Below are 15845 nucleotides of genomic sequence, written 5' to 3'. Positions count from 1 at the left end.
TGAAAAGCATAAATCTACTTAACATGCTCATAATTTTTCAAAATTTCTTCTATGTTTTAGAATTTAATTAAACACTTATCAGCTTGAAGTAGTCTACTGAGTAACATTTATTACCCAGATGTTTTGTAATTTAGTGTGGATTTGATTACACAAAATTCCCTTAAAAATTTATTAAAATTGTATCCTACCTGTTTTAAGACAGGGGTAATAAGTAATGAGGGGCCCCATAAGAACTGAGTATCCTCAATCCAGCTATTAGTATCCTCATAAAACCTAAGAACAATGACAGTGTTTACAACACAAAGATAAAAAATGTTAATCCAAATATTTCATTTTATTATCTTTTAAGTTATTCCCTTGGAATAATCATTGTCTTTAATTTTGCTCAATAAATAAAATTGACTTGATGATGTCAAAACTGACTTGATATGTAATTTTGAATCTATAGTTATTAATTCATCTTTATGGTACATCTGACATTCAAGAAAAAGAAACATAGAAAGAAAAGGAGAAAATGAAGAAAGGTAGGAAAGAGGAAATTACTTCATTTGGGACTCAGACAAAACAAGTCTATCATATATGATAAATAAACAACTATAAAAATAAAAATAAAATAAATAAAATAAATAAAAATAAATAAAAAACTATAATAAGCAATTATTCTGTTTAATTCATTTTTTCCTCTAAAATAGATTCATGAACTATCACAAATCCTTCATATTCTACTTTCCTCCTTCTTATACTTTTTTCTTGTAAACTTCAAAAAGGGATCTTTAGTCATCTCTTGAGGAACGACCTTGTTTTGGTCAAGAAATACAAAGATAAGCACAATTCATTGTTTTATAACTATACTATATGTGATTTACATTTAGATAATTTTTGCAATATATGTGATTATGTTTTTAATGTTTGCTTATTTATTTAATGATATTTAATGTTTAATTTAATAAAAACATTACATGATATTTAATATATAATATTTAATGCATATTTTAATATTTTATATTTAATATTACTGATATGCTTACTCTAATACATCCTCCATATTTCTTTCCTTTTAAGTTCTATACAATTATCACATTTCTAGATAGAACTTGTCCATTTCACAAAATTAATTATATTTACTACTGTCGCTTCACATTTCCCCAAATCATTTACATAAATGTCAAGAAAATCATCAGAAATCCACATGACATCTTGATCTACTCATTAGTTTTTTATTTGTTGGAATATAATTTGAAAGACTGAAATTCTTGAACATAGTACTCACTCATGAAGAAAAGGCCTTGCTACTGTTTCTCCAAACATATGGGCTTTATAAAATAGAGTATAAAGGAAAGGTAACAAGGCATAGCGAATATTCAAATAGTGTTTTGATGACTTAACCAAAAGAGAATCCTTTCCAAAATATGCTGGATCCTGATGCTGAGGGATAAACAGAGAAATTGAAATAAGAAAGTTAAAATATGAATAAAAATTAAAACATAAGCATTTAATTTATTTTTGAAAACCAAAATGTGCCTGCTTATAAAAAGTTGAGATGACTCCTATTTTATCATTGAAGTATATAAATTTCTAGTTTTTATGTTTTCATTTGGATATATATATTAATTAAAGTTTATTTTAACGTGGACATTTCCCTTTTGAATACACATTCTTGGAGAAGATAGAACATATTTTAACAAAGTATTCTTCATTTCTATTATTTGCAGTAGATTGAATTATTGGTCCCAATTTTCATGCCTCCTTGTACCCACAATTTCTGTTATATAACTCTTATTAGTATCTACCTCTAACAGTGGAATGTATTTCCCCACTATTTGACTTTGTGCTCAGCTACATGATATACTCTGACCAATGTAGTTTTAGGACATGTGACACCTTCAAGTAAGGGCTTGAAACGTGCTTGGATTGCCTAAGGATTTGCTGCCTTGCACCTTGTCACTGCTACTAGAACAATAAGCTCAAACAGTCTGCAAACCAAGGGGCGCAAAGAACAGAGCCATCGGGTCAGCCTGTAGCCTTGCAACCTGAAGGACAGCCTTCCTGCTGAGCCCAAGCTAGCTTAGTTGACTCTTTCAGCCAAGGTGTAATGATGTAAGCAAACCTGCTTAGATTTCCTGAAACCAGCTACTGCCTCCCTGGATACACCGTCATGTTTACGCCAAAGCCACATTTTCCTTTGGCTGCTCCCAAGAAATCAGTGAACTTGGTGGGATATATAGGACCCATGCCAAGGAGATACAGGTTGTTCCCAGTGGTCAACTTTGTCTTGAGGACTCCCTATTGGATGAGCCAAAATTTCCTTTGAACTGGGCTGTAGAATATAACTCTTTATCAAACCTCCTTTTTTGCCTTCATCTGCATCAGATTCAGGCCTGAATTGTAATCTGAAGGCTCTCTCCACTTTCTCCTTCTTCTCCTTTATCCACCACAAATATTTCATCAATAAATTGCTAACATTTCTAACTCTGTCTTGGCATCTGTTTTTTGCAGGACATAAATGAACACAAGTATAATTTAATTCACATGAGGATCTCCCAAGAACACAAATTTCTTGTAGCATCCCTTAGGTGGAGTAGGAAATAACGGCTTATCCAGTTTATACCTTTTACTTCTGTACTGTTATTGCTTCCTTCCAAGCGGAGGTCTAAGTGGCTATCCTTCTTCTCAAAGAGAATTAAGCCCTATTGTGTGTACAGTGAATAATTTCTTAACCAGTATGCACTTAATTGACTTAGTGCTGTCACCTAATTTTCTCATTCCCTCTAAGCAATATGCCTGAGAGCCCATAGCTCAGGATTGGTAGATTAACCTCCCACCAGTTCAGATGCATGTTTACAAAGTGTTAGTTTTATTTCTTTCCCCACCTGTCATTACAGTTTTACTTATTAAAGAAAAATTATGGACCCAAACTACTTTGCAAGTGTCTTTAATTTCTTGTGTGTCTTTAATAAAAGAAAAATGATAAGTCCTTAAGAATTTATTCTATTTTTATGAAAGAAAAGTTACCTGGAATTATTATTAGAATATAAGAATTCAAACTCAAAAAGCTTTGTCAATTAACTTAAAATATTGTGATTTCACACATGTGTATATGTGTTAGGCTTAAAGTATTTCTGTGATACTGTCATGATTTCCTTATTTGATCATATTTTTATATACAAAATACAGACCTTGAGAAGAGGACTTCCAACTCTTCTTTGTGAATTATACCACAAACTTTCAGACTAGATATCTATACATATACATTTAAGTACATTGCTAAAAATAGGATTATGTTTTATTTAGAAACATGGAGAACAAGAGGCATTTACCTGATATCCATCAGCATTATGGTTTCTGGCATATGGATAAAAAGCTCCAAGTTGCATCCACCTTCTGCAAAGCTCTTCTGTGGTCTCAGCCACAAACCCACAGATATCTGCTCCAACCTAAATAACATATATATCTATTATTTATATTGTAAAGATTCTCAAATTTGCCCAGGGTATCACATTTATACAACTGATTAATCTGTACCAACTTACAGTCTTCATTTTACTGTCTTCTTATTACTCTTCCTTGTTCTAGTTGATTTTGGATTTTTGCCACATACTTGCCTCTAATTCAATGTATAAAGATGAAACTGAGTTATTAAAATGTGTGGCTTTTTAATTCAAAACTCACCAGCTGTGATTTGACTTTCCCTATTTATATTAAAGTAGGAGTAAAAGAGTGAAAAATATTGCCAAATGTATGATCTCATATAATTGCACTTTTTGTCCCTCAAGAACTCTTCAGAAAAATTGACTATATATAATTTACTATCAGTATTTAATGTCTATGAGCATTTCATTTTTATAAGTGGTATATATGTATCTATAAACAATATATAATAACATTTTGCATTCTTATTACCTTTACATAAATGACATGTATGTGTTACACTGCATTTCACTTTTCTTCTCAAAGAATTATTTTTGTGAGATTCAATTAGGTTAATATGGCTGCAGTTCTCTATTGTATGGGATCCCATCACTATAAAATATGCTTGTATGAAGTGTGTATATAAACTTCTTAGTGAATATATGTGTATATAAGACTACATTCCTGACTTATTGGAAAAGTATATTTTTAAAATCAAAAGTAGTTGTAACTATTTATAATAAGTACAGTCACAGTACAGAAATGTTCCCACTTGCTTAACTTTCTTGCTGATTTCTGATATTTTCAGGCTTTTAATTTTTATTACCTATATATATTAAATGCATTTCACCAAAGTTTTTACTTGCACTTCTCTGATTACTAGGAAAGTTGATAATTTTTTCACATTTTTTTTTTAGTCCATATATATTTCTCTTTCTATAGAATTGCTTGATATATCCTCTGCTGATTTTTCTACTATTTTTACCTTTTACAGATTTATAGTAGGTTCTTTAAATTAAATATTAATCATTTACTACTTATATGAATTGAAAATATAATTTTCCAGTAGTAGTAAACATTTCAATTTTTAAAATAGACAGATGAACAAAATTTTCATTTTGTAACCAAATTTGTTTCTTTATTAGTTGGGCCTCTGTGCTCTGTTTAAGAATTCAACTCTTAACCTTACATCATAAAGTTACTCACTTATATTTTCTTCTATGATGCTTAAAGTTTACTTTTCACACATAAGTTGTTTACTATTTGAGACAGAGAGTCATTTTATTTTATATTTTAAATGGATAATCAATTGTCCATATGAATGGTTGATACTTTCTTCACTGAGCTACAGTGATAGTGCTACTATTAAACAAATTTCTATTAATGTATGGACCCATGTCCTATTTTGCAATATTAACTTATTTGATTAGTCACAGTTAAGTATCACTGCATTATACTACTATTTTAGCTGATAGGGCAAAATCCATGTGTTCTTCTCTATGTCTTAAAGTGTATTGTCTTCCACATGAAGTTTAAATGTTCTTCAAATTTAAATTTAAATTTAAAACTTTAAATGTTTAAATGTTCTTCAAATTCTCTTATAGTTTAAAATAGAATGTCACTGAATTTAGATAACAGTTTTTGGAGAAAGCATATTTCTATAAGACTTCTTATCCATGAACATGTTGTATCTTTAATTTGCTAAGTTACTACAATTTCTCTCAAAAACTCCCACACTTAGCTTGAATATTTACTCCTAGTTATTGCTTATTAGTTAGTTGCTATACTATACATAACACCTTACCTTGGAATACATTGTAACATTGCTTATTTTTTCTTTTTTGGACAAAACTTGCCATATATTGGCCTATTTTATTCAAAATTCCAGAGTCACCTTTTTATTCTGACATTTGTTTCTCTAGAGACATTGTTTTCATTGCATTCATCTTCTCTTATTTTCATTACCTATATGTTTAGATTTATGCTGTTTTTCTTTCCATGTATTTCATGTATTTCACTAATTAATACTCAAAACTTCTTTGTTTATAATCTAAGCATTTAAGGTTAAAATTTTTCTTCTAAATACCAATTAGTTTGATATCCCAAATTTCTGATATGAAGTACAATTGTTTGCATTCAATTTTATGGTTTCTCTCCCTCACTTCCAGTTTATTTTGGTGAATCAATTGGTAATGTGTTTAATTACTTTCCAAATTCAAGACAGTATGTGTGTGTATGTGTGTGTGTGTGTTAGCTTTTTTGTTTTGTTTTGGTTTGTTTCTGGTTTTAATTTTGTTCAATACATAAGAAAGAATAAACAAATCACTATAATTTTATAAATATTTCACATTTATTTTGTTATGTAATGGTGCTGCTTAGTGTTGAATATCAACACTGCATAGTTCTTTTTTTGCTTGATATAGAGACTTACCTGATTTCTTACATTTGGAATAACCTATATAATTTTACTCTGCTTTAAAAATTTGAAATATTTCTGTCATCTTTTCTCTTTTAAATAGAAGAAACAGCTTTATTATCTTTTTAACCTAAACTGACAATCTAGAGAATTTCAAATATATCTAGAATTTTGATATTTACTGCATTAACATTGCCAAGTTTGGATTTTTCCCTACAGTTTTCTCTGGTGCTTTTGTATTTTTTATATAAGATTTTTCTGTGCTTTGTTCATATTGACTTTTGTTTTAGGAATTCGTATGATTTGACTGAACTTTGTTCATTCTCTCTTTACCTTCTAATGTTATAGACACCATCCACAATCTTATTTTTCTCATAAATTCTCTAGGAATAGAAATTGAAATTTTCTGTCACATAACTAATAATTTAACTGAAAATCATTAAGATGAAACAATATTGCAAAATTTTTAATTACAGTGTTTATAAATAATATTGTAAAAACTACTTACAAAAGGTATTCCAAACAAACCAAACTCCAGCATTCCTGTAATAGACCATTCCATTTGTTCCCAAGAAGCAGTATTGTCTCCTAACCAATGTGCAGAATGGCTTCCAGATCCAGCAAAAGTTGATCGGGTGAGAATAAAGCTTCTTTTATTAGGAAGAACTTTTTCTATAGCTCTAAAAACAAAATCAAATTAATAAATAGCATCTATATTAAAACAATATCGATATGATAAATTCTAAAATCTTAATTTCAAGGCATATATTAATTTTTAGAGTCAAGCTATAATAGTTGCAACTATGTTATCAATATTTTATATTAATTTTGCATTTAGATATTAATATTTACTTAGTAAAATACATTCAGATCAAACATAGAAAAGAAATCTTCTAGAAATGATTTAGAGTTTGAATAATTTTCTTTACCAAATTAAACATGGGTTTTCTATACACAGAAAACAAATCAATATTTGTTTTTGAAATATGTGATTTAAACCCATTGGAAAATCTCTTCATAATATAAAATACAGTAGTCCAAACTTGAACCCAAAACACATTTTTTGTGATTCAGTGATGCTAATCATACATTAATGCTTATATTTTCAAATATTATTTAGCAATGTTGATGTAAAACTTATATGCTTGCAAAGCCTTTATTTTGTTTTCAGAATTTCATCATCGACAATACTAACATTATTCATCTCACCTCTTTTAGTACCTGAATATTGTTGACAAATTTTTCCATAATTGGAAAATTATCAGAAAAAAAGATAATAAAAATTTAATTTGGTAGATTATATTAATAAAAATATAGTATGCTGAGACGCTTTTTTAAAATTACCTTTATATGAACTATAATGTTCTTTCTTTCTAGTATTTATTTACTTATACTCTATGATACATAATGCTTTCAAGTGAAGTAAGCACTATGAAGATAGCATATACAATTTTGATATCCTGGTATGCTTTGGGACCAAATATGGTTTAGAATTAATATTTGATCACAGTTGCTTAATTATGAGAAAATTTAAAATTTATTGACCCAGAATTTTTTATTTACTATTGCATTATAAGTCCTTATACAATGTTTGAAAAATAGTAGGCAATCAATATGTGATTATCTCCTTTCTTTGTTTTGTATCATGTTACTTTTTTACACACAAGCAAACACATTCTAGTAGAGAATTACTTGTGAGATACTGCATAGAAAACCACATTTTAAATGAAACACTCTTTTTAAAAAAATAATGACTTGTTCAAATAGCACCACTGTCTTAGACCAGTTATGAGATTCATGTTTAGAACACATGTTCAGAGACACCAAGCTGAATCAAAATTTAGAAGGATAATTTCAGTCTATGAATTAAAAAAGGATCACAGTTAAGTATATATCATATAGGTCTTGATAATTAAGTTTCAAATATGTGAATATTTAATAAAAGAGGTGATGCTTTTATGCCCTAATTTTTCACAATGAAAATATTATCTTTCTTTGCTTTCCTACACTTATTATTATCCACTATATGTAAATTACCAAATATATTTCTAGACAATAAATATCAGAAAGTTTTCTGAGTGAAATTGTACTTACTTCTCTGTGGCTATAGACATACTATATCCATAGAGGCTGTGTACATCATACTGTTTCCCCCAGTATTGCACAGCATCCATGCAAATTGTTTTGGAATACATGAGTTTGTCAAGAATATCTTAGAAAAAAATATAAGAAATAATTAGGTAAGAAATATTTTACCATTTTAAGCTTCATAACTCTTAAGTGATGTGCTATGTAATACCATGCATAATTAAAAAATAATGAAAGACATCACTTTATGCTAAGTTTCAATTGGGCCTCCACCCTTTATTCTCATTCTCATTAATTTACTGTTACATTTGCACTTAAAGTAATATATATTATGTTTCTTAGCTTCAGTAGCATATGAATTCATGGAAAAATAGACTTTAACTTATATATAGAAATATATACATCTGCACTGTAAATCATATAATTATAGCCCTATTTGAAAATTGTATAATTTTTAAAAATATAACCTAATTCCACACATGCAGACTTGTTACACAACAGCAAATCATATAAATCTCTGCTTTTCAGTTTTTAATATGCTTTAGTTTGCAGGCTTAGGTGGCATAGTAATAATTATTGTTGTCTTTCTTCAGATGTCCTTATCACATTCTATTTCCCTAAGAGCACTTATTTGCTGTTATGTTAAATTTTTTTACGAGTTTTAATGGTGAAAGTGTGCTTTTTTCAAACAGGTGAGAAGAAGCTATTCATATTTGTTATTGCTGTTATTTATTCACTAAGTCATGTCCAACTCATTTGAGACTCCAGACTGTAGGCTACCAGGATTCTCTGTTCATGTGATTTCCCAGGTAAATACTGTAATTGCTATTTCCTTCTCCAGGGGATCTTTCCAATGCAGGGACTGAATCTGTGCCTCCAGGATTTACAGGCACATGATTTAACACCAACTCCCGAAAGAAGCCCAAATATTCATATTAGCTACATCTAATAATGGCAAAGGAGAAAAGGAAATATATACCCATTTGAATGCAGTGTTCCAAAGAATAGCAAGGAGAGATAGGAAAGTGTTCCTCAGTAAACAATGTAAAGAAATAGAGGAGAACAATAGAAAGGGAAAACCTAGAGATCTCTTCAAGAAAATTAGAGATACCAAGTGAAGGTTTCATGCAAAGATAGGCACAATAAAGGACAGCAATGGTATGGTCCAAACAGAAGCAGAAGCTAGGAAGCGGTGGCAAGAATACACAGGAGAACTATACAAAGAAGATCTTCATGACCCAGACAGTCATGATGATGTGATCACTCACCTAGAGCCAGACATCCAGGAATGCAAAGTCAAGTGGGACTTAGAAAGCATCACTACAAACAAAGTTAGTGGAGGAGATAGAATTCCAGTTGAGCTATTTCAAATCTTAAAAGACGATGCTGTGAAAGTGCTACATTCAATATGCCATCTGGAAAACTTAGCAGTGGCTACAGGACTGGAAAAGGTCAGTTTTCATTCCAATCCCAAAGAAAGGCAATCCCAAAGAATGCTCAAACTATCGCACAATTGCACTCATCTCACATGTTAGTAAAGTAATGCTCAAAATTCTCCAAGCCAGTCTTCAGCAATACGTGAACCGTGAACTTCCAGATGTTCAAGCTGGTTTTAGAGAAGGCAGAGGAACCAGAGACCAAATTGCCAACATCTGCTGGATCATCGAAAAAGCAAGAGAGTTCCAGAAAAACATCTATTTCTGCTTTATTGACTATGCCAAAACCTTTGACTATGTGGATCACAATATCTTTAGAAAATTCTGAAAGAGATGGGAATACCAGACTACCTGACCTGCCTCTTGAGAAACCAATATGCAGGTCAGGAAGCCACAGTTAGAACTGGAAACAGAACAACAGACTGGTTCCAAATAGGAAAAGGAGTACCTCAAGGCTGTATGTTATAAAGAAAGCTGAGCACCCAAGAATTGATGCTTTTGAACTGTGGTGTTGGAGAAGACTCTTGAGGGGCCCTTGGACTGCAAGGAGATCCAACCATCCATTGTAAAGGAAATCAGTCCTGAATATTCATTTGAAGGACTGATGTTGAAGCTGAAACTCCAATACTTTGGCCACCTGATGCAAACAACTGACTCATATGAAAAGACCCTGATACATCAATGGGAAAGATTGAAAGCGGGAGGAGCAGGGGACAACAGAAGATGACAAGGTTGGATGGCATCACTGACTCAGTGGATATGAGTTTGAGTAAACTCCAGAGTTGGTGATGGACAGAGAGGCCTGGTGTGCTGTATTCCATACGGTTGCAAAGAGGAGGACACGACTGAGTGACTGAACTGAACTGCAAAATGGCACAGAATTACATCATAGTGCTCAAGGAAAAAATTTTATCACTTAAATTATGATTTCAAGCAAATTTTATTTCTTTCATTTATCATTTAATCATGGGCAATTCATCAGTGGTAAAGACAAAATATTCTATACCAAAATTTAAAAATGTGCTCCTTTCCTTAGGCATAAATATTTTGGCCAAAAACAAACACCACAGTTATTTCACAGTCTCAAAATTATATCAACATCTGTAATTTAGAAATATATGCTTGAGTTTACCAGTAAATAAATATAGTTTTCCTAATTAACTGTAAGAGATAATTGAAATTTACCAGGAGTAAAAGGTGGATAATTCAGGTTGTTTGCACTGCATCCTTTCTTTGAACCTTGAACAAAGCTGGAAACTTCATTCATGTCCTGAATGTATATAAGATAAAAAACAGTAGATTTTAAGTAGTTGTAAATCATATTTACCAAGGTCTCTATTTATTTGTAAATATTTTATCAAGAGCCACCATGACATTCTTCTACTCCAAGAAGGCAAATATAAACTACCAGCCTACAAACAAGCTTGTTTAACTATTCTCACTACATGATTCTACTTCTAGTATGACCAAGTTATTATAGTGAGAAAAAGTATTACTTGTGTTTGCATAAATGTATATATCAGATAACAGAGGTATCTTGATGGGATTAAAAGATTATATACAACCAAAATATATTTGATTTACCTTATTTAAAATACATATAAAGCACTAATCATACTACATTAAATGTATTAAGCAACTGTCTTTTAAAATAACTGTATTGATCTTCTCACTGAACTTATCATCGTACAAATTTCCAGCACATTCTTTTATTTAGCATAGCTTATTAATTTCAGCTGGCATTTATCTAGTTTCTATTGTGTGCCTAGCTAGACACAGCACTTTTTGCCTGGGTTTCCCTGGTGGCTCAGACTGTAAACAATCTGCCTGCAATTCAGGAGACCTGGGTTTGATCCCTGGGTTGAGAAAATCCCCTGGAGAAGGGAATGGCAACCCACTTCAGTATTCTTGCCTGGACAATCTGATGGACAGAGAAGCCTGGAGGGCTATATGGGATCGCAAAGAATCAGACACGACTGAGTGACTAACACAACTCCTACACTTTCATCGGAGAGTGAAAATACAAAAAAGGTGAATAGCATTTTAGTATTCTAATAAAAATGACTCTGACCTTATTGAATCCCTGTAAGAGTTTCGGGGAACCCTAGGGCAGTGGTCACGTATGGATGTGAGAGTTGGACTGTGAAGAAAGCTGAGTGCCAAAGAACTGATGCTTTTGAGCTGTGGTGTTGGAGAAGACTCTTGAGAGTTCATTGGACTGCAAGGAGATCCAACCAGTCCATCCTAAAGGAGATCAGTCCTGGGTATTCACTGGAAGGACTAATGCTGAAGCTGAAACTCCAATACTTTGACCACCTTATGTGAAGAGTTGACTCATTGGAAAAGATCCTGATGCTGGGAGGGATTGGGGGCAGGAGGAGAAGGGGATGACAGAGGATGAGATGGCTGGATGGCATCACCGACTCGATGGACATGAGTATGAGTAAACTCCAGGAGTTGGTGATGGACAGGGAGGCCTGGCGTGCTATTATTCATGGGGTCGCAAAGAGTCAGACACGACTGAGCAACTGAACTGAACTGAACTGAACTGAGGGCTGCTGGACCACATTAGAAGAACCAGTGATCTAGACACCTTTTGGGGTCAGAGCTGTGGGGTATTGTGTCTATGGATTTTCTTGCTTTGTAAATTGAGGCCTCAATGTTGTCTTCCTACTAGCTCTCCGTCCACAAACAGTTGAGTAGAATCTTTGGACTAAACCATATAATTCAGATAAAATCCTTTACAACATGCTCACAAAATGTGCGTCTTTCTCCTTCTCGGTTAATGCACCAAACTTCTCTATATTTTTCACTCTTAGTTCCCACATCTCTACAATACGTTGTTTCTGCTCTCACAAAGGTATCAAACTCAGTCTATTCCTTTGTTGATTAGGTTTTCCTCAGAGGAAACATATTCTCTTCATTACTCTTCCCTTCTTCAGTCCACATGATGCTCAGATGGAATTAATGTAAGAAATTAAGGCCATTCAGGGAGAAGATATAATTTCTCATTTTGATACACATTTTTGTTTTCTTAAGAGCCACAAAGAAAAACAATTAGGTAGTTATTTGAAAGTATACATTGGGGTTATTTTACTGAAATTATCTAATATATTCAACGTTGCTGTCATATGTCCAGTAGAATTAATACAAAGAGATACTATAGTTGAACAGACAATAATTTTAGATAAACATAAATATTTGTTCTTCTTGATTGCACAAATTGAATTAAATTTAAACATAGCATCAAGGACTGAAATTCATAATGGAACTGAGTTGTATTATTTTAAATATTAAGTCTTTTTCTAAAATATTTTATTAACTCTTATATATAATATCACTGAAGAAATGCAAGAGCAAACATTTAACTCTGATGCTAATGCTATTCTACTTGAACTGTGTATTTGCAAACTTACAATAAAATTTTAACATTCACTCAAAATATACTTTATCTTATTCAATTAAATAAAATAATTTTATATAGCATAATAATAAAACAACTTATGATTATTATTATATAATAATAAAATAACTTAAAATGAAATTTAATCATTTATGTGATTTTAACTATATTCTACAACAAATGGATAGCATTTGATATTTGATTATTTTTAATTAAAATGTCTTATCTATTTGGCAACATTATATTATTAATAAGCTGAACTTACTACCCATAATTTGAAGGAATTAACTTGTATTTCTTTTAATGTATTTTGTATTTTTGCTCTTTCAGAATTCTGAAAATACTTTTCTCTAACATATTCAAATGATTTAAGTGATGTTCAGTCAGTTCAGTTCAGTCACTCAGTCGTGTCTGACTATTTGCGACCCCATGAATCGCAGCACGCCAGGCCTCCCTGTCCATCACCCACTCCTGGAGTTTACTCAAACTCATGTCCATCAAGTCAATGATGCCATCCAGCCATCTCATCCTCTGTCTTCCCCTTCTCCTCCTGCCCCTAGTCTCTCCCAGCATGAGGGTCTTTCCAATGAGTCAGCTCTTCCCATCAGGTGGACAAAGAATTAGAGTTTCAGCTTCAGCATCAGTCCTTCCAATGAACACCCAGGACTGATTTCCTTTAGGATGGACTGGTTGGATCTCCTTGCAGTCCAAGGGACTCTCAAGAGTCTTCGCCAACACCACAGTTCAAAAGCAACAATTCTTCGGTGCTCAGCTTTCTTCACAGTCCAACTCTGTGTTTTAATATGCTGTCTAGATTGGTCATAACTTTCTTTCCAGGCAGTAAGCATCTTTTAATTTCATGGTTGCAATCACCATCTGCAGTGATTTTGGAGCCGAAAAAAATAAAGTCTGACACTGTTTCCATTGTTTCCCCATCTGTTTCCCATGATGTGATGGGACCAGATGCTATGATCTTAGTTTTCTGAATGCTGAGATTTAAGCCAACTTTTTCACTCTCCTCTTTTACTTTCATCAAGAGGCTTTTTAGTTCCTCTTCACTTTCTGCCATAAGGGTGATGTCATCTGCATATCTGAGGTTATTGATATTTTTCCTGGCAATCTTGATTCCAGCTTGTGCTTCTTCCAGCCCAGCGTTTCTCATGATGTACTCTGCATATAAGTTAAATAAGCAGGGTGACAATATACAGCCTTGATGTACTCCTTTTCCTATTTGGAACCAGTCTGTTGTTCCATGTCCAGTTCTAACTGTTGCTTCCTGACCTGCATACAGGTTTCTCAAGAGGCAAGTCACATGGTCTGGTATTCCCATCTCTTTCAGAATTTTCTACAGTTTGTATAATGTCACGTAAAAAGTGAATTTGATTAGCATTTTCAACATTAAAGTCAGATTGAAAGTTTTGTAAGTTTTGAGGCAAAGAACTCAGTGAATTGATAGTAAAATGTACTCCTACAGGTTTTCAGGTTTTAAAATCATCTCAAGTCTAGTAATGACTATTTATAGAAATTAGCAATGGCATTTTTAGGGGTACTTTATAAAGTCCATTGAAAATTGTATAATAATCTGGTGACATTACATAACTTCACATTTAAATTAAATCTAAATGAAGTGAAGTGAAATTGCTCAGTCGCATCCGACTGTTTGCGACCCTATGGACTTTAGCCTATCAGGCTTCCCAGTCCATGGGATTTTCCAGGCAAGAGTACTGGAGTGGGTTGCCATTTCCTTCTCCAGAAATCTAAATGAAAATGCCCTTATTTTCAAAGAAATTTAAATAATCAATTCATTTCTAAGAATCTTATGAAATGTTGAGGGAACATATTCAATTAAGCCTTCAGTTATCTGGGATACATTGAACGTATTTGGATATATTTTGTCAATGAATTTTAAGTTTCCCAATACTATATATTAAATTATTAGACTTCTTTATGGGAAAACTCAGTTGTTCAGATTTTAAAGAATAAAACAATAAAAACAATGTGTTAAAAAATATCCCTACTTTTTCAGGAAAAAATGGAAATGTTCTTTGAATTTTAAAAATATTGATTAACACTTTTATTTTGAAATCACAGTTTCAGTCTTAACTGTTCCAAATGCAGTTGGCTCTTATTTCTAAAATATTAGGAGATTATCTTAAAAATGATACAAAAAAGATAATTCAACTGTAATGTATGCTTATATGTAAAAATCTATTTTTCTGTTTCAATTAAGCTCATAACATTTTCTGAAGTGATTTTAACATTTAAAATTAAAAAGCATTAGCATTGAATCTAAATTAAAAATCTACCAAGTTATAAAATTATACAAATATTTTAAAAAATTTGACATGAAAATAATTTTGGCAGTTATTTAGGTAAGAGCTGGAAACAGAATATCCACTACATAAACCCAATGTATGGTGGCACTAATGGTAAAGAACCTGCCTGTTAATGCAGGAGACTTAAGAAATCTGGGTTTGATCTCTGGGTTGGGAGGATCCACTGGAGGAGGGTGTGGCAGCCCACTCCGGTAGGCTTGCCTGGAGAAGCCTATGGACAGAGGAGCTGGGAAGAGTATAGTCCATAGGGTTACAAAGAGTTGGACAAGACTGAAGCAACCTCAGCATATAGATGAACAGAATATAAATGAATTTGGTGATATTTAATGAGCTTTGAAATCCTACTGGTTATCATGTTGTGTTTGGGGGTTTTTTTGGTTTGTTTTTTAATTAGTCAAAATGCTTCTTTGTTAGTGTTATAACTATCTGACTTGCTCAGATGTTCTTCTTCCCATCCCTCCCTCTCTTTGGATATGAATCAAGTATTTCAGTCTTCAATAGACTTGGGGAAATGGAGTATTTTCTTTTTATAGCACAGTCAAATTCTCTTGCACTATGGCTAAATGTCACTTATAACTCTGATCCAATGGACTCAAATTGTTTCCTATGCAATAAAAGGAAAGAAAGGAAGGAAGGAAGAAAGAGAGAGAGGGAGGGAAGAAAAGAAACAAAGAAAGACAAAGAAAGGAAAAGGAAGGAAAGAAGGCACTTCTAATTAAAATAAAGCAATTGAAATGGAGCTAGAATTGAAAACGAAA

The 15845-nt window shown here is 32.3% G+C and overlaps 1 protein-coding gene across 1 annotated transcript in view; it reads right to left on the bottom strand.

Moving 5' to 3' along the window:
• Positions 1-15845, bottom strand: part of SI (sucrase-isomaltase) — a 104348-nt gene that overhangs the window by 70144 nt on the left and 18359 nt on the right. The window contains exons 13-18 of the mRNA XM_070465894.1: positions 10534-10618; positions 7919-8036; positions 6333-6504; positions 3318-3434; positions 1271-1425; positions 189-273 (exon numbers count right to left, since the gene is read on the bottom strand). Of these exons, the coding sequence (XP_070321995.1) occupies positions 189-273; positions 1271-1425; positions 3318-3434; positions 6333-6504; positions 7919-8036; positions 10534-10618 (732 nt within the window). The remainder of the gene's footprint in view (positions 1-188; positions 274-1270; positions 1426-3317; positions 3435-6332; positions 6505-7918; positions 8037-10533; positions 10619-15845) is intronic.

The sequence above is a fragment of the Odocoileus virginianus genome, chromosome 4 (genome assembly GCF_023699985.2).
Source record: "Odocoileus virginianus isolate 20LAN1187 ecotype Illinois chromosome 4, Ovbor_1.2, whole genome shotgun sequence".
NCBI classification, from domain to species: domain Eukaryota; kingdom Metazoa; phylum Chordata; class Mammalia; order Artiodactyla; family Cervidae; genus Odocoileus; species Odocoileus virginianus.
The sequence above is the reverse complement of the archived record's forward strand: the minus strand, read 5'-3'. Positions and strand labels throughout refer to the sequence as shown.